The 22,783-nt window shown below is 55.2% G+C and overlaps 3 protein-coding genes across 5 annotated transcripts; all 3 read right to left on the bottom strand.

Moving 5' to 3' along the window:
* Positions 1 to 6,100: 6,100 nt before the first annotated feature.
* On the bottom strand, positions 6,101 to 8,362 carry C1QB (complement C1q B chain). 2 transcript variants are annotated; one of them, XM_035344861.1, is made up of 3 exons: positions 8,194 to 8,362; positions 7,246 to 7,415; positions 6,101 to 6,854 (listed from the first exon to the last, which is right to left on the bottom strand). In XM_035344861.1, the coding sequence occupies exons 2-3, from the start codon at positions 7,403 to 7,405 to the stop codon at positions 6,280 to 6,282; spliced, it is 735 nt and encodes a 244-aa protein (XP_035200752.1). In that variant the 5' UTR covers positions 7,406 to 7,415; positions 8,194 to 8,362; the 3' UTR covers positions 6,101 to 6,279. The 2 variants fall into 2 exon arrangements, with proteins under 2 accessions (XP_035200752.1, XP_035200754.1); XM_035344863.1 differs by having other exon boundaries at positions 7,246 to 7,418; positions 8,194 to 8,361.
* Positions 8,363 to 9,958: 1,596 nt separating this feature from the next.
* On the bottom strand, positions 9,959 to 12,200 carry C1QC (complement C1q C chain). Of its 2 annotated transcripts, none has more exons than XM_035344847.1 (3): positions 12,018 to 12,200; positions 11,221 to 11,406; positions 9,959 to 10,972 (listed from the first exon to the last, which is right to left on the bottom strand). In XM_035344847.1, exons 2-3 carry the CDS (start codon positions 11,393 to 11,395, stop codon positions 10,416 to 10,418), a joined length of 732 nt encoding a protein of 243 aa, XP_035200738.1. In that variant the 5' UTR covers positions 11,396 to 11,406; positions 12,018 to 12,200; the 3' UTR covers positions 9,959 to 10,415. The 2 variants fall into 2 exon arrangements, with proteins under 2 accessions (XP_035200738.1, XP_035200737.1); XM_035344846.1 differs by having other exon boundaries at positions 11,221 to 11,404; positions 12,023 to 12,192.
* Positions 12,201 to 13,341: 1,141 nt separating this feature from the next.
* C1QA (complement C1q A chain) lies at positions 13,342 to 15,647 on the bottom strand. The gene is made up of 3 exons (XM_035344860.1): positions 15,507 to 15,647; positions 14,545 to 14,716; positions 13,342 to 14,432 (listed from the first exon to the last, which is right to left on the bottom strand). Exons 2-3 carry the CDS (start codon positions 14,705 to 14,707, stop codon positions 13,864 to 13,866), a joined length of 732 nt encoding a protein of 243 aa, XP_035200751.1. The 5' UTR covers positions 14,708 to 14,716; positions 15,507 to 15,647; the 3' UTR covers positions 13,342 to 13,863.
* Between the last annotated feature and the right edge of the window lie 7,136 nt (positions 15,648 to 22,783).

Genomic DNA, 22,783 nt, shown 5'->3' with positions numbered 1-22,783 from the left:
CCAGCAGAGAAAGCAGAGGAATGAATGGCCAGGTGGAAACCAAAGCTGGGTTTGCACCTCTGTCCTGCCTGGCACAATCCCCAGTGCAAGAGCACGTCTGCACAGCATCCTTGAGCACAAATTGCACAGCCAGGCCCATTACCTGTGGCGTGTCTGCCTTCAGGTCTTGTGAAATGTTCCATTTGCTTAGAGTTTAACTAGAGCGGAGCTGCCTGCCCCGAGCACTGCTCCCGTGGGATGCTGTGCTGCATCTCTGGCAATGCTGATGCTGTGGGTACCAGGGGGTCACTGGAGAGAGATGTTCAGGGGACAGCTGGGGGTGCCTGTGGGCATGGGGAGAGCGGACTGGCTTGGGCACTAACAGCCTTGGCCGCTCACTTTTTAACCAAACTACACTAAGGTGACAGCAAGACCTTTAAAAAATTTAGTTGTAGAATTATCCGTTTAAGGAATGTAACTTATTGACTTGTTTATTTCCTGAGTAACCTTAAGGGATCTCTTGCCTCCTCCCCATAGCTAATGCTCTCTGGGCCATGCTCCAGACTCATTTTGGGAACATCGCTTCTGTTCTTCATTTAGAGACACCCCACCAGCAGCTTTGGGATTAAAAGTCTGCTTAGGAAAGAAAAGCTGCAGGGTCCGGGGGAAAAATCTCTGCACCGTGTGCTGCTGATAGCTGCTGGACTGTGTCCTGGGCCACAAGAGCCCACTGAGCCTGCAGCAGATCACCCCGACCTGGCAGAAGGGGCACACAGGAAGGATGTGCCTGCAGATGCATCAGGCATGTGAGCTCAGAAGTAAGGACGAAGACGGGCATTTCAGTGGTCCTGTGCAGAGTCAGAGCATCTGTAGCCTCCACTGAATCCTAGAATCATTAAGGTCCAACCATCCTCCTACCGCCAATGTCACTAAACCATGTCCCTAAGCACGGCATCCAGCCTTTCCTTAACCCCCCCAGGGCGGTGACTCCACCACCTCCCTGAGGCTGTGATGTGAGCCTGTGCCAAGCGGTTGTGACACAGCACAAGCAGCCAGACTTGCAGCTGAACCCAGTTTGTTTGGCTGGCAGTGGATCTTCCAAGGCTGCAAATTGCTGGAGGAAATCTGGGGCCCACTGCCTGTCTCCTGTGACGCTTACTTCAGTCTCGCTGCGCGCTCCTAGCACCAGTGACGTTGCAGCAAAACTAGACTCAAGGACATTTAAGAAAAAAAATGCAGCTTGGGGAAATGGTGGTTATTTGACAGCATGCTGATTTGGAAAATATATATATATTAAATCTAGAATCACAAACATGAAAACACATTAATAATAAATGGGTGATGCTTCTGTCTGCCTGAGCTCAGGCTGCCTGAATGCAAAGGTCCTTGGGGTCATGAAAGCACAATATTCAGACACTTCTGATTTTTCTGTAATATATTTTACTCTTAAAAACAAAACAAGACAACAAAAAAATACAAGGGAAGAGGCTGAAAATTCAGACAGAATGACCCAAAACCCTGCTGGAAGCTGTAGGACAATGACGAAGTTTGAAGGAGGAGCACAAGCCTCCTGGATATCCCCTATCCCACCTTTTTCTTCTCACTTGTTCTCTACATCCTACTGTTCCCAGCCTGGCAAGTGCTCCCAGGGCCTGACTTCCAGCTACCCCAGGCTGCAGAGCAGGACCCACGCAAGACCCGCTCCTGTCCCTGCAGAGGACACTGGGCTGCGCAGGCTGTCCAGCTCCCTCCCAGCTTGTCTGCAAGCTCGCTGCTGACCTGCCGCTGTTCCCGTCTCCTTGGTGACTGCACATGCCAGCATCCCCAGACAAAAGCTCTCCTGGCACATAATGGGAACAGAGGGAGTGCTGGGCAGCGGCATTCAGCCCTTCGGGGCTGCTTTCGTAGTGCTCAGCCTGGGGGCTGCAGAGCAGCACCCCCCCCTTCCAGCTTTCAGCCCTGCTCTATCTGAGTCAGCCAGGACTGTGGACTCACAGATAATTCCCGTTCAAAAACCAGATGGGTATTTCAGGTATGTGCCCATGTGTGTTACGCACATTTCCCTGGGGACCTTTCTGTGGCTTAGCAGCCCTCGCAAGGCTGCACATGGTAGCGTCTTGCTGCACAGTGTATTCCTCGCTGTCTTGTGTGATATTTTTTCTCTGCGTGTAAATGCAAGATTTAGGACAGCAGGAGGTTGTGGAGATCGCTGCTGGACTCATCTGGCCCAGTACAGATCACTCAGCCTGGCCATGCCTTGCTCTCGTGCTGCATGCTGAAAGGGTGTTGTGCTTTGCACGGCGCTTGTGTGGCTTGCATTTGGTGCATGTGCCTGCTACGTGCCCTGTGTATTAATTCACGAGTGCTCACCTCTAGACTCATGTCATGTGAGGCACATGGCTGTATATATGACAAGGGTAGGGCTTAAGTCTCACCTCACAGCTGAGATCACAGCTCATCTTCCTGGTACATACTGAAAAATGAGGACTGAACCCCCCAGACCTCTGCAGCAAGCTGGGTAGGACAGGCTGTGCGACACAGCGGGGTCTGCTCCTACTAGTGGGGAAACTGAGGCATTCAGGGGGTCACTGATTAGTCCCTGGTCACCCTCAGGAGGCAATAGTGGAAGAAAAAAAGCACTACCTTTCATTTTTTTTTGAAAAATGCAGAAAACCTCCAGAGAGGAGAGCAGAGAGACGTGGGGCTCTCCCAGACCCACACCGACATGCTGTGTCTCTGCAGCCCAGGCCTGGAGGGCGAGCCCTTTCCAGCCAGCTCCCTGGCTGCCGAGCACCTTCCCCGGGCTCGATGAGGGCCGGGCAGCACAACCTGCACCCATCAGGGTGCCTCACCATGCCAGGGGTGCTCGGAGGCCGTGCCGCATCACCCCTTGGCCCCGGCTCCCTTGGTCCTTCCCTCCTGCACTCCCTTCCCAGCATGAGTCCCCTGAATGCTCCATTTGAAGCTAATTCTGGCTGAAATCTGGTTTGCTTTCCAACGTTGCTGCTTTAAATTGGAGAGATTGACCTTGTAGCAGGAGGTGACATGCAGATGCACATCAGCAGCCCGCCAGAGCGGGCGGCGGGGCTGGGGGGTTGCTGAGCCGCCTCGGGGACAGGCCAACTATTTTATGAGTAATTTAATATCTGGAACACAGACTTTTCATTCCCAGAGATCTGCTGGGGAAAGAAAGAGCCTTTCTGCAGCCCTTCGAAGGCTGTTCCTCATAAGGAGGCAGAGCAGAAAAAAAGGGGTTGGGACTTAACCCTTTGGTGGCCAGCCCAGAACAGAGCCTCCACAGCTCCCAGTTCCTGCAAAGGGGCTGGGAGAAGTGGGAGCTCCCTGCGCAGCTCCAAGCAGGAGGCAAGCCAGTCGGTGTTGTTCCAGGCAAAAGAAGCAATTGATCCAAGAGAAGCAATTGATCCAGAAGAAGCAATTGCTCCTTCCCATTTATAGTCAAATAAAAGCCTGAGTAAGGATAGGGAAAGAAACTTTTCAGACACCCCAAGGTTAGATTTGGGATGGGAGCTGTTCTCTGCCCTCACTTGCCAGTCTGCAAGGGTCCGTGCAGATGGCTCCTGCCTTGCTGGTGGGGAAGGGACTGCGTGTGGCCTCCATGTCCACCTAACGTGCGCTGATCTTGCTGTGTCCCATCCGAATCTGGCAATGCTGGCAACAAGCACAGTCCGGTGAGGCTCCCTGCTGCTATGTGCCTGAAAATAGGGAGATTTTAGTTTAAAATCCGGCCAGTTCTCTGTGCTCATCAGTGCATTTGCTCCGTTGAGCTTTGGGTCAGACTGGTACTTGGCAGCAGGGAGCCCCCAGAAAGTGACCTTAGTGCTTTTGGGTGCCTTTTGTTGTCCCTGAACACCCTCACCTGACACGTGGTGGGACAGGGTGACGGCTGCCCAGGTCCCCCCCATCCTGCTCCGCTCACCGACTCTACACCACCTCCAGCACCGAGAGGGCAAAGCACTCCCCCCCGCCGCGGTGTGACACTTAATGACACTTATATCCCTAACACTCCTGCTCTGAAGTCGCCTAAAATTCCCTCCTGCCTCGGCTTTGAAGGGGGAATCTGCTGGGCACCTGCCTGGAAAGACAGCAGGCCTCGCTGCAGGCCGCCCTGCGCAGCCTCCATAGGCGAGGGCCACAGCTCCACCTGGTGCAGCTCCGCGGCCTAAACGCTGGCTTGGCCACGAGGCGATGCTGCTTCCTCAGTTTTATATCCGTGGTTCCATGAAAAAAAATAAGGGTGTGAGCATGCACGAAGCAGTGTGAGTGTGCACAGACAGGTGTGAGCAGGGTGTGAGCACACGTACAGCGCACTCGGACGGCTCTGGCAGCTCCGAGGTGAGAACAGAGCCCTGCAATGCATTCAGCGGGTGCAGAAGTGGCTGGGTTAAAATTTGCGGCGTGACAGGCTCCCCTAAATTAATCACAGAATTAATCACAGGTGCGAGCTGGCCGTTCCCTGTGAGACACTGAACGCGGAGCTGCCCTTGTGGGCATCCCCACCAGCAGGCTGCACCTGCCCCTGCAACGGGTTTCTCTGCAGCTCTCCTGTTAATTGTCCTGTTGTTCCAAGGTCTGTTTATTTTGCATGGAATAATTAATTACGTAATTAATTATTACTGGTGTGTGTGTGTGTGCGTGCAGGTAGGGCTGTGAGCACAGCTGTAGCAGCCCTGCCTTTACGGGGTGATGTCTGATAACAAGTCAGCAATGAGCAATGCAGCGTTATTATAGCAATACCTATATCAGTTTTATTTTTTCTTGCTGTGGCCTGAGTGCCACTGAGGATCCTACAGAGGTCTTTGCCCACAGGATAGCGATCCAAACTCCTGCTGTGGGAGGATCCCCTAGGAAAGGGACAGCTGCATTGCAGCTCCTGCCTAGGGGGGCACTGGGATAAACTAGAGAGAAGGGGTCTTCTCCAGCTGCCCCGGGGTGGTAACTCTCTCTTTGAAGGGAAGCGGAGGTGTGAGGACAGGACAGCTGCAGATTTGGCTGAGGGAAGGGCCAAGCAGTGAGGTGGTGAGAAAGAGGCGTTAACACAGGGCTGCAGGAAGCGGCGCTAATACTGCCCGCAGACCCAGGCAAGGCAGAGCTGAGCCTCACATTTCTGCCCGGTCCCTACAAGCTTTGCCTCTGTGGCCTGTGGGACAGGGATGTGGTTGTGGGGCACCAGCCTCCTGTGCCACTTGCTGTTGTTTCGTTACCTCAGGCAGAAACAGGAGCCTTCAAATCGGTGGCAGCGGCACCGTGTGGGCCTGGGAGGCATCGTGTTGTGCTGGGGCTGGAGCGGGCAGCTCCTCCTTCTCAGATCCAGAGCTGTGGGGCCCTAAAACCAAGCCCTAAAATCTCAGTAGCAACGCTACATCTATATCCCCCTCCCACGAGACCCCTTCGCACCCTTCCCTACATCCAGCCCCTTTTAATCCCTACATCCAGCCCCTTTTAATCCCGTACCCCACAGAACCCCACGAAAACACATCCTGAGCCAGCCGCCTGCTCCGGCCCAGCTTCGCACACCGCCGCGTGTCGCCGCGTGGCGTGGCTGGCCTGGGGTCTGCAGGCAACCCGCTTTTACAGGCACAGCTCTGCCCAGGGAGCCAGGCTTCCTCGCTTTTCTTAACCCTGGGCAGGGAATTTGCACGCCTCCGTAAGGAGGCAGCGTGGTCCGCAGCATTAATTGACCGGCCGCGCTTAGCAGCCATGAGATGCTAACGAGTGCAGGCGGCACATTGGGGTGCAGGGAGCGGCATCCCGGGAAGCAGTGGGGCTGGCCTGGGTATTGGGGTGCTGTGTGAGGTGTCAGCTCTGAGGAGCAGCAGCAGAATGCCTGCTGGAGGCCAGGCACAGCTTCACCCAGAGCCTCCTGCTCAGAGGAGGGTGAGGGCCCTGCCCGCAGTCCCCAACCTGTTGTGTCACAGCAGAGTGCCCGTTTTGCACCCCAGCTTTGACATGGGTGCCCCTTGGCCCCAGTCCTGCCTGTTTGGTCCCTGGGGCAGTGGGTGCTCTGTGTGATTTTCGAGGCCGCTTTCCCGTCCCCTCCTCCCACACCAAACCCAAAGCCCCAGGGCCAGGCTCGAACATAGGGAAGGAAGCAAACCCCAGGCAGGAGGGGACCAGCAGCAGCGCGAGCTGTCATTTAATGTGCAAGACTGGCAACAAAAGATTTAGGGCACTGAATCTGGAGCGAAGTGTCATCTCCGGGGGAGTCCTTGCTCCTTGGTGGGGGAAGCCAGCGGTAGGACAAGGCCTGCAGAGAGCATCTGGGGAGATGTCTTCAGCAGGCTAAACCTCAGGGAAGATCAGGAAGCCGGAAAAGATGCTGTCAGACCCTTCAATCCCCACGATGGAGTTCTTCTCCGTTGGCTCCAGCCAGACGGACTCGTTCATTGCCATCTTGAGCACCACGCCGCCGGTGGTGATCTGGTAGGTGCTGAGCACGTAGTCGCAGAAGGTCACCACCACGTCGCCCTTGCTGCCACCCCGGCCCTTTTTCATTCTGAGGCACAGGTTGCCCTTGGACGTGACGTGGTAGGTAAAGTAGTAGATGCCCGGCACCCGGCAGGTGAAGCGGCCGTAGCGGTTCTCGTAGTGACCCTTCTCGTTCGTGATGACACGGTCAAAGCGGATGGGCTGCTCCCGGCGTGGGAAGATGCTGATCGTCCTGGCAGCTGAGAAGGCGGACTTGAGGGTGGCCTTGTAGTCCCCAGAGTCTCCCTGGGGGCCGGGGGGTCCCATGGGGCCCTGCAGTCCCTTTGAACCTGTGGGACCCCTGGGGCCAATCTTGCCGGGGTAGCCTGGTGCTCCTGGGTCTCCCTTCTCCCCAATGTCTCCTTCGTCCTCCGCCTGGCCAGGGGGACCTTAAAAGCAGGAGGAAGAGGTGTTGTGGTCACAGCTGAGCCCTGCGGGTCTGCAGAGGGGACGCTGTGAAGGAAACCACAGGGACCTGTGCTGGGGCGTGGGTGAGTGGAGACCCCTGCCCACCTAGCAGGCATGGCTCCCCTTGCCCTCTGCCCGTGTACACCCTCCACCCCCAGGTCCCTCGTGGTGTTTTCTTCATGGTGTACCTCTCTGCCCATCCCCTTCTGTCCCTGAGCATCACCTGTGCCTGATAACACCTCAAAGGGCCTTGTATAAAGTGGTTCCTGCTGTACCACTTTCCCCCCAGCTGTGTGCTTTTCATCACATATTTTTTTTCTGCTCTTGGTGTTTGTAAGATGATGTTTTCCACGCCTGCAGCCTACTCCTTACCTCGATCACCCTTTGGGCCATTCTGGCCATCTCTGCCGTTGCTGCCAGGCTGGCCTGGTGCCCCTGGGATGCCCGGGATGGTGCCGTAAGTCTTGCAGAGCGTGGCACACGCGAGCTGCCCTCCGGCTAAGCAGATCAACATCACCCACGTGGTCTGCATCTTGTCTTCCCTGCTGGAGCACAAGAGGATGCTGAGGTGCTGCGTAGCCCCAGGCAATGGGAGGGATGAGGAAGCCCCTCTGTGCTGCTCTGGAGGAAGATGCCCAGAAGTACTCCTGGGCGATACCACAAAGGAAATCATCTCCTTGTGGACCTAAATCCACCCTGCTCATCGCCTTGGAGTGAACAACCCCTCTGGGCAGGTTGGGGAGGATTGTCAGTCTCTTCCCACATCGACAAGTGTCCGGAGCTTCAGCCACATGAACACCCGCGACAAGTTAGCCCATCCCAGGGGACTGATGCCCAGCCTTGTTGTGCTGCTGCCAGGAGGGATGCACAGGTATGTCCCTGCTCCGAGTCCCCACTGCTCCCTCAGGGGAGAGATTCTTCATCCCACCTGAGGACCGCAAAGTCAAATCCTTCCCCAGGCCAGAGCAGTTTCAAGCTCTTGCTTTCCACCACTATGTCTGAGGAACACCTTTAATATTTGCAGATAGAAAAGGTATCACCCAATTTTCCCTCCTAACCCCCGTGGCTTCCCCTTCTGTCCTGCCACATGCCTGCTTCATCCCAGAAGTATTTCTGTATCTAACTAGCCTAACTGGGGCAGTCATCTGGGCTTCCCTGGGGTCCCGTCTTCCTTCTGCCCCCCCTGCATCCCACAGCTCAGCTCCTTCCCCCAGCTCCTGGTGCAGCCAGGGGTGGGTTAAGCACCGGGCACGGAGAAGTGCCAGTGACACAAGGAGTGCTTGTCCCCCTTGTGCTTCTGGGTCCCCCCCGTGCTCCTACCTGCAGGAGGGAGCTGGTTCTCAGCCTTCCAGGCAGCTTGCTCTTACCCTGAGCTTCTCGTTGCACAGACCGGGAAGCAGAGCAGGACACCCCAGCGTCCTGCTTGGAAATGACCCTGGAGGGAAGCAGAAGTTTGCTGCGAGGATTGTTGTGAAAGAATCTGGCCACATCCTTTTTTTTTTTTTTTTATCTTTAGCTCATTGTCACTTTCATATCCCTTATGAATGCCATCTGTCAGCTCAGCAGAACATGAAGTCCTCAGACAGCAACCCGGGGTCCCTCAGGTGAACAGCTCTGGCCCTGGGGAGCAGGGGGATGTTCGCCCTGCCCTGGGGGGTCTCTGTTCCTTGCTCAGCTCTGCTCGGGGGAACACTACCATGAGCTCAATGCAAATTCAGGGCAGTCCCTTGGGAGAGAGGAGCATTGCATGTGCACTTCGCTAACTTCGTTCAGGCTTCTCTGCATGTACCCAGCCCTGTTAGGAGGAAAACACCAGCCCAGAGGATGTGACATGGCCTGAGCATCTATCACCTTGAATCCGACCCCCAGGTTCTCCTAAATGTTGTGAATGGGAAGTGATTTTACCCTGCAATAAAAGTATTTCCAATTCCACTTTCTGTTGATGCCCTGTGCAGGTGAAGTGTGGACCACTGGGAGGAGAAGAGCTCTCCTTCTCCAGTGTGCAGCGTGCCACCAAGAAAAAGCTCCGCTGGGTTTTGGTGGGTTCTGTAGCCTCCACGGACATCAGCTCCTTCTCTCCATCTCTGGCAGGCCTCTTGTGCTTCCCCTGCCCTGCCCCTTCCATGTCTTCCTGGTCCAGGTCCCTGCAGAGCTGCCCCTGAACCTCTGGGCTTTATTACCCCTCGTGGAAGTCGTGCTTGGTGATACCAAGCCACTCACCAGCCTGCTCCGGCGGGGCAGCTCACTGTTGTCCTACCACACCGGGTGGAGGTGGCACATGGCTGTGGCTCAGATCCCTTCCCCAGAGGGTCGCTGCAGTGCTGAGCGGTCACTGAGGGTGACAGCAGAAGTCACCAGGGAAGAGCTGTTTCCCAAAGCCGTGCCCACTCAGCCCCTTTCAGCCAGGAGCTGGCCACCCTGCACTTTGTTGCTCTAAAAACCACGGTCTCTCTTGAAGGAGTTTCTTGGATTCAGCCCAAGGCTGGGTTTTGTCTCTGCCAACCCCCTGCTATTCCCTGTTGCTATCGTGCAACACCCTCAGGCACCCCTTGGCTGTTTCTTCCCAGTTAGCAGCGAGGTCTTTGTCCCCAGATAAATTTCTGGTGCCTGCATGTGGAGGTGGCGGAGCCCTCCGGCTGTCATCTGAAACTGGGGAGGGGGTAAGTGCCTGGTGAGGCTCTGTCCCTGGGGATGTCCCAGCTGCCTGACACCTGGCTACAAGGCTTGCCATGTGGGCAACTGAATTGCATCTGCTTGGATGGGAAGGGGAATATCAGGGCCCCTTCCTGGGGGTGTCTTGTCCCCCTTAAGTGAGCGCTGCTCAGGGGGAGGGTCCCCTTCGTGCTGTCAGTGCAGCTGGGGGCCCCACCGAGTGAGCAAAGCCAGCGTTGGGAATGGTTTGTGATGCTGGTGCCGAGCACAGCCCAGCCAGCGAGGGCTCAGGGACCTCCAGACATGGTGCAGGCAAGCAGGCAGTTCACATACACACACGTTCGTCTGCATGCCACAGCCAGCCAGCCACACATGGGCTCCACCTGCAGAAAGGCAAATCACAAAGAAAAAAAAGAAGATGCTTGGCCAGGCATACTGGGGAAAGATTTATTGACACTTTCCACAACCAGCTCATGGCAAAGCTGTTGCTTCCAGCCTGCTCCAGTACCCCTGACTGTTCCCGGTGCATCCAGTGTGGGAAGGGGAGAGACACGGAAAGCCCCCTGAGCCCTGGCTCCAGCAGCACAAGGCATCGGGGTGTTATCAGGGCACTGCGTGGGAGGTGGAGATGTTTTGCTGCACAAGGCAGTGCCAGCAGGACTCCAGGGGCTTGGTGCTGTCACTGCAGGCACAGATCCAGCTGGATGTGCCTGGCCGCCTTGCTCAGTGACTGTCTGCACGCAATCCCTGAGCCCGGGGATTGTGGCTGGGGAGGACTCGCTTGCTGGGGCTTCCCACCCAGCAGAGAAACCTGGGGCATGGCAGCGAGCAACAGAATTTGCAGGGCAGGGCAAAGGGCTTGGTGTGCCGGGCTGAGCTCGGGTTCTCCCCTATTCAGGGAAGAGCAGGAACCCCGAGAAGATGCTGTCGGAGCCACCGATGCCCACCATGCCGTTGTAGTCGTTCACCTCCAGCCAGACCTCGTTCCCAGCCTCCAGGTGGAGGAGGATTCCACCTGAGCTGACCTGCATGGTGTTGGTCTTGTGGTCACAGAAGCTGGCCATCTTTCTCATGTTCTTGAATAGCATGACACAGAGGTTGGCTGTCTGTGAGCTGTGGAAGACAAAGTAGTAGAGGCCGGGGAGCTTGCAGGTGAACTTGCCTGTGGTGGTGTTGTAGTCGTTGTTGGTGTTGGCGATGATGTGGTTGAAGACCACGGGGACGTTCTTTAAGGGGTGCTCAGCAGTCTGCCTCGTCACTGAAAATGCCGACTGGTGCTTCTGCTTGTAGCTGCCTAGCATGCCTGGCTCTCCAGGAGTGCCCATCTCCCCGGGGTCTCCAGGGGGACCAGGGGGACCGACGGGGCCGGTCTTGCCTGGCAAACCAGGACTGCCTGGCTCCCCTTTCATACCCTTGGGACCTCGTGTAGCGGGAATGGCTGGGATGCCTGTGGAGCGGTGGGGAGGGAAGGAGTTAGCCACAATGAAAGGACATGGGGAGAGGCTCCCCCAGACCCTTTCCCTCAGACAGAAGAGGGTTGTTTCCTCTCCTTCTGTGCAGATTCTGGGAACATCAAGCACTTCTCCAAGTGCAGGGACACTGCTCTCCACGACCGGCAACTAAGGCAGACCGGCCGTGGCAGACTCAGCGCCCGTCGTTTGACAGCCTTCATGGTTCCCCTCTTGGCTCACTCACCTGGCTCGCCTTTGGCTCCCTTCAGCCCATCTCGGCCATCCTTGCCTGGCACACCCGGCATGCCTGGCAGGCCTGGAGCCCCATAGCAGCTGTGGGAAGGATCTCCGGTCACTGCAGACCCCAGAGGTAGGAGAGTGAGGGCCAGACAGAACTGCTCCCAAAAGCTCTGCCTCATTTTGGAGCTCTGGAGAGTGGAAAGGGAAAGAAAGTGCTGGGATGAGGTGCCGTGGCAGGGTGGCTTTCAGTCCATGAAGCAAAGGAGGCTCAGTGCTATGAGGGTCACAGCAGCTGGAGCCTTCAATATTACCTTCCCCATGCCCACTGCCAGTTGGTGGGGAGGCCGGTATGTGGAAACAGACCCTGGTATCATCACCAACCCCAGGGCAGCCGCTGGTGGTACCAGGGGGTTAGACTTTCAGTCTGGACTAAGCCATGAGGACTTGTGGTATCCACTGCCAGCCCCAAGCTCCCTGCAGACATGCACACCACTGTGAGCAGTGCACCACGCTGCCCTCAGGCTGGAGCTCCAGGCTGCACCCAGCTGATCTCACCCTTCCTCCAGCAGCAGCCTGCCTTTTTCTGCAGAACAGGATCGAGTTCCCATCGGCTGGGGATCTCCCAGCACAGCGCCTGGCCCGGGGGGGTCTTCCACCGGGAAGGGAAGGCATGCATACTCCCACGAGACGTGAGCAGCAGCAGTGCCTGGCAGTGCTCCTGCCTCCTCCACAGCACCCAGCACTGTGCCGTGCTGCCGGACCCACGCGGCCCACCCCAAAGGAACTGTACAGCACCTCTTCCTTACCTCCAGCAGGGGAGCAGGGCGCGGGATCCTGCGCTGCGGAGCCCTGTGTGCTGAGGGCACTGCCTGCTGGCTCCGCACGACCTGCGGCTCTCTGCGATAACCCTCCCGGAGGAAGTCACACAGTTAGGAAAGAGCCCGATAGGGACACACAGCCCCTGGCTGGCCCCCGTCCGAGTTTCACATCCTCCTGCCTGATTATTTTCTCTGAGCAAGCATTTCCCTGGCTGTCCCGCAAGACCTGTGCTTGTGCCAGGCCTTGCCACCGCAGCAGCAGGGGCTGGGAGAACAGAAGTGCCGGCGTGGCTGGGCAGGGAACTTCTGCTGAGTCTCCAGGATAAAAAGAGAGTTTATGTTCGGTGGAAGAAGGGACAGGCAATTCCCGGAGAGTACAAGGAAGTTGCCAGCATATGCAGAGAGAAAATCAGAAAGGCTAAAGCCCAGCATGAGCACAACGTGGGCACTGTGGTTAAAGATAACAACAACAAAAAAATGTTTTTTACAAATATATTGACGGTAAGAGGAGGGCCAAGGAGAATCTCCATCCTTTCCTGGATGCAGGGGGGAACATGACTACTGAGGATAAGGAAAAGGCTGAGTCTTTACAAGTCTGACGTCTTTATATCTGTCTTTACTAGTCAGAACACTTATCCTCAGCGTACTCAGCCTCCTGACCTGGAAGTCTGGGACAGGGAGCAGAAGAACCCCCCAACATTTCAGGTGGAAACAGTTTGAGACCTGCTGCTCCACCTGGGCTGTCACAAGTCCATGGGGCCAGATGGGATCCACCCGAGGGTGCTGAGGGAGCTGGTGGATGTGATTGCTGGGCCGCTTTCCATCATCTATCAGCGGTCATGGTAATCTGGAGAGGTCCCTGATGACTGGAGACTTGCTAACATCTATAAGAAGGGTCAGAAGGAGGATCCATGGAACTAGAGGCCTGTCAGCCTGACCTCAGTGCCAGGAAAGGTGATGGAACAGGTCATCTGAATGCAATCACGCGGTGTATGCGGTACAATCGAGGGACCAGGCCCAGCCAGCACGGGTTCAGGAAAGGCAAGTCCTGCCCGACCAACCTCATCTCCTCCTGTGACCGGGTGACCCGCCTGGGGGCTGAGGGAAAGGCTGTTGGCGTAGTCTGCCTAGGCTTCAGCAAAACCTTTAGACATAGCTTCCCACGATATTCTCCTGGAGAAGCTGGCAGCCCATGGCTGGGACAGGCACACTCTGCTGGGTTACAAACCGGCTGGGCGGCCGGGCCCAGAGAGTGGTGGTGAACGGCTGGTCCCAGAGTGCATGAGTAGGAAAGAAACCACGAGCAGTTGTTGGGGAAGAAGAGGTTTATTTGTACTGATGAGGAGAATGTGAGAGGTAACGCCCGGCCTTGCACCAGGAAGGCATTTACAGTGGTTAGCATAGCAAAAGCAGTGGCACGCAGTGTTTTCACGCTTGGGAACAGCCCCGGTGACAACTGATCCCCTTTGGTGCAGGGTCTGAGCACACAGGAGCTGAAAGGGGTACTGGGGCCAGGAGCCCTTGGCCTCCAGGAGGCAGCGGGATGGCCTGCCTGGATCCCACAGACAAGAGGCAGGCTCATCACAGCCTGGAGGGAGCTGCTGGGGAGGTCTTGGCACTGCCGTGGTCACCCGCAGCCTGGCTGCTTGGTGATAGTGGCAGAAGCGCAGGGCCTGGCTGGCTGTTAAATTGGAGGCCGTTGCCTTTGCCGTGATATAAGGCCATCATACACACTCGCAGGGCTCAAACACGCGGAGGCACGCACACAGCAATGCTCTGACGCTAAGCAGCTTAGCTCTGGGCTGGCAAGTCCTGAGGCTGGCGGTCCGTCAGCCCGTCTGTGGGAAGAGCATGAAGCCGCTGAAGACGCTGTCTGCCTCGGAGCCGCTGTAAATCTGGCTGCCCTTCCTGGGGTCAGTGCTCACTGAGACCTGGTCGCCCACGGCCAGGCTCAGCACGCTGCTGCCCGAGTTCACCTGCAGGATGTTGCGGCTGTTGTTGTCGCAGAAGCTGACCACGGGCTCCCTGTTCTTGGTGATGCTCAGGCACAGGTCTCCCGTGGAGACCACTTGGAAGGCAAAGTAGTAGAGCCCGGGGATGCGGCAGGTGAACTCCCCGCTCTGGGCGCTGTAGGAGTTCTCCTGGTTGGTGATGATGTTGTCGAACACCACCGTGCTGCCCCGGTGCGTCTGGGACCTCCGTGAGGCAGAGAAAGCAGGACGTGGCTGCTGCAGGATATTGCCGGCCTTTCCCTTGGCCCCTCTCGGTCCTGGCTGCCCTGGCAGCCCACGGGGGCCAGGCGGACCATGGAAGCCTCGGTTTCCTGGGTTGCCAGGAGGCCCCGGTTCACCTTCATCCCCTTTGGGTCCCCGGATGCCTGTCCTTGGTGCCGGTTTCCCTGGGGAGAGACACTGAGGTGATGTTCGTGCCGTAGCTGGCATGCCTGGCATTGCCTGAGCGGCTCCTGCAGCCCACTCTGCTCCTGCCAAGAGGCTCGAGGCTCCCCTTACCTGGTTCTCCCGTGTCACCCTTCTGCCCTGGCCTCCCATTGAGGCCAGGGACCCCCGGGAATCCGTCTTTGCCATCCGGTGCCCGGCACACCTCCTCCTCAGGCAGGGCTGTGCCCAGCACTGCTGCTAGGGCGCTGGCTGCCAGCCAAAGACCGAGACGCATCCTACCTCCCTGCAAGCACAGGAGAGGGGGAATTCGGGGTGGAGGCAAGATCACAGCAAACGTGCACGTGGTGCACACAGCGACAAGATGCACCTCGGACACGGACATGCAAGTATAAGTGTGTGTTTTCATCCAGACCCGTGGACATGTGCAATGCACAGACCCACCATGCCACCTCCGTGTTGTCTAATCCAGGTAGCCAGACACCGCGTTGGAGTGTTGAAAATAATTTCCCCGTTTCCTTGTGTGATCTGAAATCACCAATGTTACTGAAAAGCTCTGACACGTGCCCATGGCAGGGCTGTGGGAGAGCCTGGGACGCAGGGCAGGGCGCGAAGCCTCTGGTGCACATCCTGGGGACGGGTGGTCGCACAAGCTGCATGAAGAAGTTGTCTCCTCCCGTGTTCGGGGAGTAAGCACTCCCATGGGATGGAGAGCACAGGCGAGGAAAGGGTGTAAAGAGACACAGTGGAGGAAAGAGAAACAGTAAAGGGATAAAAAAAAAGCAAGAGGGATGCAGGTCCCCAGCACGCAGACCAAAGGAGAGGAGGGATGTCCTGAACATGTACCAAAGCCTGGGATAATCAGTCTGGGAACGGCCTGCAGAACCCAGCAGTGTCCACATCCACATGGTGGAGTGAGGACAGATTTACCCCTCTGCATCACCTTCTCCCCCTTTTCCTGCTACAGACTCCTGTGGAGTCTGGGGGGCAAGTGGAAGAAGGATGAGGACAGGGAGCAAAGACTGGAGAGAGGTGGCAGAAGAGGCACGTGTCCCCAGCTGTCCGGGGTGACTTACCTCCTGGCAGGGGTGAGAAGGGAGCAGTGAGAATCGGCAGCTCTGTTTGCTGGCAGCTCTTCCTCAGGAGCAGGGGGGAAGAGCAGCAGGGAGGGCGGGCTGTCCTTGCATGCACAGAGGTTTGCAAGGTTGCAGAAGAGAAGTGCCAAGTTTCACTTCTTTCCATGGTTCCCTTTCTGCCCTCGACCTTGGATGTGCCGGTCACTGTCAGGGAACAGCCTGGTCAGCAAAAGTGCTGGCCCCTTCTGGGACCTCAGAAATCCAGCAGCACGGGGAAATGCCAAGCTGGAGGAGGCCCAAAGGCACGACAAAGCATCAGAAAAATGGCTGTTGGGGTGGTTCGGATGCTGCCTTTTTGCAGCCCTGTTCCTTTTCCTGCCGGCTTGGCCTGACAGAGACGAGGTGTGCTGCTTGCTGCTGGCACTGCCATCCCCTGCAGGGTGCTGGTGGTCAGGATGACCATCCAGTGGTGCCCAGTCTGATAAAAAGGCTGGAGGGCATGTCTTCTGAAAAGAGTCCGAGGACACGCTGTCTAAATTTGGATGGCAGGTGCGTGGGAATGGCACCAAGCTGTGCCAGAAGAGGTTAGGAAAAAATTCCTTGAGAATGGTCGAACACTGGAACAGGCTTCCTAGCAAGGTGCTTGATGTCCCATGCCTGTCAGCATTCAATAAGCATTTGCATAATGCCCTCAATAATATGTTTTAGCTTTTGGTTAGCTCTAAAGTGGTCAGGCAGGTGGACTCAGTGATCTTTGTAGGTCCCTTCCAGCTGAACTGTTTTGTGCTGTGCTGTGCTGTTCTGGTAAAAAATCAACCATGGAGACTCTTGCACACAAAACTTTGCTCATCAGTGTATCTCCATTAATAATTACCTTTGGAGATCTATCACTGAGCGGGTCTTTAATTCACATCCCCTCTTAATGCAATATAATACACATTTTTAATCAAAATGTCAAGCCCATAATAAATCAGATGCCCAGGAGAAAAAGCAATTTTATTCTATCAACATAGTTCCCCCGTCAAGGAGGCCTGCAATCATGTCAAGAAAAGACGATGGGTGAGTTTGAAAAGACCTGCCTTACAAAAAATGGTGTTTCTGGACAGTAATTGTATTTCTGCCCTATTGCCCTTTGTTAATATACAGCCAAAATGAGACCACTCCATAATTTCATCCAGGGTTGATGGATGTCCTGGTGCTCACGCATCCTCTGTCCCTGACTGTCCCCATAACCTCACTTAAATGCTGAATTACAAGGGGCTGGCCACGGATTTCCAGCATCTCGTGGAAGCTGGTGTTGGGCCGGACAGCACCTCCTCCAGGTCCTTGAGCCCCCTGAGCAGCGCTTAGCCCCCTTCGCTTGAGTCTGGGGGATGTCGTGGCTAAGCCAGGTCTTCCTTGCCCATCTTCTGAGCACCTCCTCTGGATCGGCATCTCGGAGGAGCTGTGGTGGCCACCGAAGGGCTCAGTCCTGGTGGCTTCAGCAAGCCACGAGGTGGCAGTGCTGTCTCAGCCACGCGTGGTGGCCGAGCTCCCACAGACCACATCTCAGGATGCCCGACTGCAGCTCTGGGATGAGCACGGCTCCGATAAATCGCAGCTCGAGAGCCGGAATGAATCAGCTCCCCGGTAGGTCCACAGATAGCATTTCCCTGGGACTGGGGGCAGTTTGGCACCCCCCCAGCTGGTGTTCCTTCAGCGAGGGCCAAGCCGCTGGGAGGTGTGAGGGGTAGCAAAGCCCTGGCGGGTTATTCCTGGAGTGAGGAGAAGCCTCATGCTGGTGGTGTAGCACCGCTGCTGACAGGCTCTGGCACATGGAAGGGGCTGGGGTAATGGAGGGAAGCCCCAGGGGACATGAAACGGCTCCATGCCCAAAGCAGACAGGAAAATAGGTGTGCGTGGGAGAAGCTAGAGGATGAAAGTGCTCTGCGGAGCACTTGGTGGTCCCACATCCAACCCCAAAGAGGTCAGATGTGTGCCCTCCTTTGCCTTCTTGCTGCCCTCTTTGTCTGGTGGTGCCAGGCAAGATAGTTTAGTGCCAGCCCAGCCTTGCAGCTCTTCATGGAAGAAAAATTACCCCTGCAAAGCCTCCTCCCTGTGTTCCCAGTGCTGGCACGCACACATGAGTTGCCTGACAGCAGACAACAGGGAGAGATGCTCCTCTGCTGCCTTCCCTGCTGGGGATCCCCCGCCGCGCTGAGCAGTGATGGGCAGGAGCTCTCAGAGGAAGATAAATCAGGTAGCTAGCACCTACCTGTCACTGCGCAGGAGGCAGTGACAAAGACAGGTGGTGGACAATCACCAGCGCTGCCAGGTACCGCACACACCACCGCTTTCAGTCGCTGGCATCCCGATCTGCCTCCCGCACCCGCCGGGAGTGTGGGACTGCTCAGAGCATCTGCGTGTCTGCAGTCACCGATGGCTTCACAATGCCTGAGTTACCGAGCCCCTTTCACTGGAAAACTGTGATTTTGCTGTTGTTGAGCCGGCCTGGCCCAAATTGCCCAGCCCTGCTGACCACCAGATAAACTTCCTGCTAGGTGTTACGAGGTTGGCGTGGATTCAGAAGTGTCCCGTGTTTCAAACATTGAAAAAATAAGCTGAAATGGTTCGGGTGCCCTGGAAGGATTTCCTGAGATGCCAGCTGAAAATCAGGCTGCACGGGTACTTGACACTCGATGTGTAAAATGCGTTAAGTGCTGTTCCAGGAGAACATGACAGATTGCTTTACACAGAGCACGTGCGAGGGACAAAGACAGGTGTAGGCTTTAAAAGCCAGAATTTCATGCTCTAGCCCTTGCTCACTGTCTCCTGGCATTGGTGCACACCCTTGTTGGCTCATGGGATGAGGGGATCAATGCTGAGCTGCCCTGGGCAATGCTGGGAAAGCTTGTCCCATCCCTCCTCTTCTTGGTCTATGCTATGGATGTCAGAGTTTTCCATTACTAGACATCTACTGGTTAATTTGGCTGATTGTTTACCATTCTTTAATGTATCTATTATTTATTTATTCACTTGTGTAACGAGCAGTTTCAGACTGATCACTTTGGCATGTAAATGAGCTGCTCTAGTGCTTGTCACTGAAATTTGTAGATTGGAAGAGTTTGCAATCAAACACAGCCAGAATCTAAATTACAACATTTCAGGCAATAATAGCTGGGAGAAGACGGGCGGGATGTACCATAAATAAGACGGGATCAGAGCGGGGTGCCCAGAGCTATACTGTCAACATGCCAGGAGCCCCGGGGCATGCAACAGGAGTACCTGCTTCACAGTGCCAAAGTGTGTGTGACAGGGCTAGCATTGCTTTGGGGCCGGTTCCCCAGGGAAAAAGGGAAAATAGAGGAAGCAAAATGGTGGGAGATGGCCTGGGACCAACTTGCACTGGTCTCTGAAGAGGGCTGGTTAGCCTGGCATGATGAGAATTATGCACACACAGCACAATAAGTGATGTTCACCAGGCATAGTGCTGTAAGTCCCATTAGGGTTTGTGAAAGGACCTGGGAGATCTCATTTCCAGCTGCTTGCTCATGGCAGGAATATTTCCAACACTAAATCAAGGTGATCACTGCTTTGACTACCTAATTCTTGAAAACCCTGCAAGGACAGAAGTCACCCACCTCTCTGGAGACATGTCTCAAGGCTGAACCACGCAACAGTGAGGAAGTGTTTCCTAGTGTCCATCCTGGATCTTCTAAGATCCAATTTGTGGCCACTGCCCGTTGCTACATCATTTAGCACTGACGTGGAGTTTTTGGCTCCATCTTTCTTGCAATTGCCCCCAGGTAGCTTCAGTTGTGGTTATATCATTTTGTCCCAGAGGAACAGGGATCGCCATGCACCTCTTTGCGGCGACACCGTGATTCCCACCGGGCTGAGGTGCAGCGTGCACCTTTCCTTGCACCCCACTGCTCTGTGGGCAGCCAGACCCCACTGCTGCCACAGGCTCTCCTGCCCACGCAGCAGATTGTTGTGTGCCCTTCCCAGGCTCCTTTCTATGCCAGCGTCTGGCTTCCCTAACATAATGCCTCGAAAATGGAGTGGAAGTTTCCTGCAGGCTAGTGTTAGCATTAACTGGGTCAGTGGCAGCTGGAGGTCCCTGCCAGCTGGAGACTATTACAACTTATTTCTATTACAACTCGCTTACCGCGGTAGCTTCTCCAGGAACTCAGCTTCCTTCTAAGTGACCTTGGCTGCTGGATCGATCTGAAGTTACAAACTCACTTCTCACGTCTGCTCAATTTGGAGGGCGTCTGATTGCTGCTTCGGAGGCTTTGATTGCTTTTGCTTCTGGCTGGTGGGACCCCGGCTGGTGCCTTGCAGGCACCATTAGCAAAACTCCGGCTTAGCAGATTTGCTGAGGAATATCCCCACCAAGCCACAGCAGGGCAGGGCACAGCAAGGCCTGGTGTTTTCAAAGCAGCCTGTGATGGGCTGCAGGGAAGCCTCCTTGTCATTGTCCCCTCTGGGCCACAACCGAGCTCTTCTGCAGCAGACACAAGGCTTCATTCTGGTTTATTCTTTATTTTTATCTGGGCTCTGGTTGCCTGCACCAGTGTGATCCTCACGCGTGTTGAATCCTGTAAGGCTCTTTCATTAGCTCGACAGCTCGTTAGCCTCTGCAGGCAAGACCCCCCTGTTGTGCTCCCCCCCTCCTCTGCTCGACCACCCCCATTTCTTTCCTATGAGGAGACAGCCCATTCCCGGCCCAGGAGGCCACTTTTTCACTTGAAATTGTATTAACTGTTCTGGATCCCCTCCCACAGGCATTGCCTGAGTCCTCTCCCCCCTCTCTGCAGGCAGAGGTCAGATCTGTGTCCTTGCTGCCAGCTCGGAAGCAAATCGATTGGCATCTTCCAGGATGTGCTTGCAGTCCTTGGTGAGCCCGCGTGGGAGGCAGTCGTGTGGGCCCGGCACGGACGGTCTGGCCTGGAAGTTATTCTTCGCTCGAACTCTTCATTTCAGAGTTGCACTGAGGGATGGGAAGACTCCTGGCTTCTAATTAATTACTGAGTTCCCCGTAATTGATGCAATTTACTGCCAACCTATCTATTTTATTGCACTGTGAAGAAAGTCATTCTGTAACGCTATTTTCTCGAATGCCCTAGTGAGTGGCTGTAAGACATGCCTTGAAACTCATCTCCAGGCTCTGTATCTGGGTAAAAGTTTGTACCAGGAGACAGAAGAAGACAGTGGCCTTGTGCCCTGTCACCAGAATGTTCACACTGGAGGTACCAGGGGACCCACACATGGCACGGGGGGAGCATGGCCTGGTAGAGGGCCTTGGACAGTGGGCCCTGGTCCTGTGGGGCTGAAAACAGATTCCCTAGCATGAGTACAATTCAACACATGTAAGACCCTACAGCTGGGCGTTTTGCATTACATGGAATAGATGTTGTCATTTACAGTTCGGATTCATCCCGTAATTGGCCATATTTATCCACATTAATCTTCATGGGGAGGTGCTGCCGTCCTACCTCGTGTTTTCAGGATCCTGGGGTTAGGCAGATCAGGCAAACATATTTCTTGGTAGCCCTAATCCTGGATAAGCTCTGAGCTTTTCAAATTAATTTATTTGAGGAAGCCAAATGGAACCTCTCATTTGCTGCAGCTGTACAAGTTTAGTACGTTGTGTCTCCTGTTCCCAGTCCTGAGCTGGGCGGGCTCCCAGATCCGCTAAGAAGGCACACTGGGAGGACTGGTGGAAAACAGTCCGTGCCTCTTCTCAGGCAGCGACTATCCTGCTTTGGTGTAACGTCTCCTGGGTAAGGCCAGATCCTTGTGCACGGAGCCATTGCTGTTGTGTCTTGCTGGGGCTTAAGAGGGGATTTTACTGAGCCCTTCAAATTGTCTCCCTCACTAATTAATGACTGGGTTTCAGTTTCGGAACATGCACTTAGATAAACTGTGTAAGTGCATTTCATTAATCTTAATTAATGATTTAAATACTCAGAAGCCTCTGCTAAGGCCCTGTGATTGATGATAGCTAGCTGGCTGTATCATCTTGCTTTGGTCCTTCGGCACCCTTGACTGTGCAGTGGGGATACGGGCACTGATCCTCCTTGCTTTCCCCTTGCCTGCTGCCTTCAGATCCAGGGGTCACCTTTCAGAAATTGTTTAGTGACAAGTCACACCTTGTGCTAGACAGGACACCTTCCTGAATTTAAACCCAGCGTGTCTCTGTGCAGCCACAGAAGCAATGCACGCCAGTATCTAGGGCTGATGAAAAGTAGGCTTTGCAAAGAGCAGCTGTGCAAACCGGGCAAAGAATTGCACTTCAGGCCCTTGCAAAGCAGTTTCCTCACTGCTGCAAGGGTGATGGAGACTCCACAGCCCCCTGGGCAGCCTGTCCCAGTGCCCCGTCCCCCTCACTGGAAAAAGCTTTGTCTTATATTTAAGCCACCTGATTTGAGTGGTTCAGGAAAGGCAAGTCCTGCCTCACCAAACTCATCTCCTCCTGTGACCAGGACTTCAGCAAAACCTTTAGACATAGCTTCCCACGATATTCTCCTGGAGAAGCTGGCAGCCCATGGCTGGGACAGGCACACTCTGCTGGGTTACAAACCGGCTGGGCGGCTGGGCCCAGAGAGTGGTGGTGAACAGAGTGAAATCCAGCTGGTCACCAGTGGTGTTCCCCAGGGGTCGGTTTTGGGGCCCTCGTTAATATCTTTATTGATGACTTGGATGAGGGAATTGAGTGCACCCTCAGTAAGTTTGGCTGGAAAGCTGTGGAGAGGAAAAGGATCTAACCGCAACCTAAATGGTCCTTTGTGGGATGCCCCCACTAAGGGCAAACTCTCAGTCCAGCGTCCTAAAACCAGGCTCTGGAAAGGAGGAAATGTTGCTGTCTGATTGTGCTTTGGGGGCGGTTGTTTGGATCAGACTGACTGATAAATGATCTGCATGCAAAGTGTTTTCCTCACGCACAGCTGGCTCACATGACAGATATAGGAAGCAGGCAGCCAGGGAAGGTTTATTATACCTGGGATTATAGAACTGTCTGACAACTGCTTACTGTAAGCTGGCCAGAGGTAAAGGATGCTCTGCATTTTGATGAGTGAGCGAACAGCAGCAGCCAGGGGATGGGCTGCTGCAGCCTGCTTTTCCTGAGGATCTGTCACAAAAGTGACTCGGGACATTCCCTGGCTGAGGAGGAACAGGACCCAGGGGCAGATTTCCAAAGTTTTACTGAAGTTAGTCATGATCATGAGAACCCCCCTCCGTTGGGAAAATGAGAGAGAGACCCCCATTAAAAATCGCCGCAGCTTACTTACAGT

The sequence above is a fragment of the Oxyura jamaicensis genome, chromosome 21 (genome assembly GCF_011077185.1).
Source record: "Oxyura jamaicensis isolate SHBP4307 breed ruddy duck chromosome 21, BPBGC_Ojam_1.0, whole genome shotgun sequence".
Classification (NCBI taxonomy): Eukaryota; Metazoa; Chordata; class Aves; order Anseriformes; family Anatidae; genus Oxyura; species Oxyura jamaicensis.
This window is presented reverse-complemented; position numbering and strand designations above follow the sequence as displayed.

What these genes read in the sequence shown, in the direction of transcription:
- C1QB (XM_035344861.1), bottom strand. Translation starts at nt 7,405, where the DNA reads ATGCAGACCACGTGGGTGATGTTGATCTGCTTAGCCGGAGGGCAGCTC. An exon ending in TGGCCCAAAGGGTGATCGAG is followed by an intron (nt 6,855 to 7,245) that starts GTAAGGAGTAGG and finishes CCTGCTTTTAAG; the next exon opens with GTCCCCCTGGCCAGGCGGAG.
- C1QC (XM_035344847.1), bottom strand. Translation starts at nt 11,395, where the DNA reads ATGAGGCAGAGCTTTTGGGAGCAGTTCTGTCTGGCCCTCACTCTCCTA. An exon ending in GGGAGCCAAAGGCGAGCCAG is followed by an intron (nt 10,973 to 11,220) that starts GTGAGTGAGCCA and finishes ACCGCTCCACAG; the next exon opens with GCATCCCAGCCATTCCCGCT.
- C1QA (XM_035344860.1), bottom strand. Translation starts at nt 14,707, where the DNA reads ATGCGTCTCGGTCTTTGGCTGGCAGCCAGCGCCCTAGCAGCAGTGCTG. An exon ending in GGGTGACACGGGAGAACCAG is followed by an intron (nt 14,433 to 14,544) that starts GTAAGGGGAGCC and finishes GTCTCTCCCCAG; the next exon opens with GGAAACCGGCACCAAGGACA.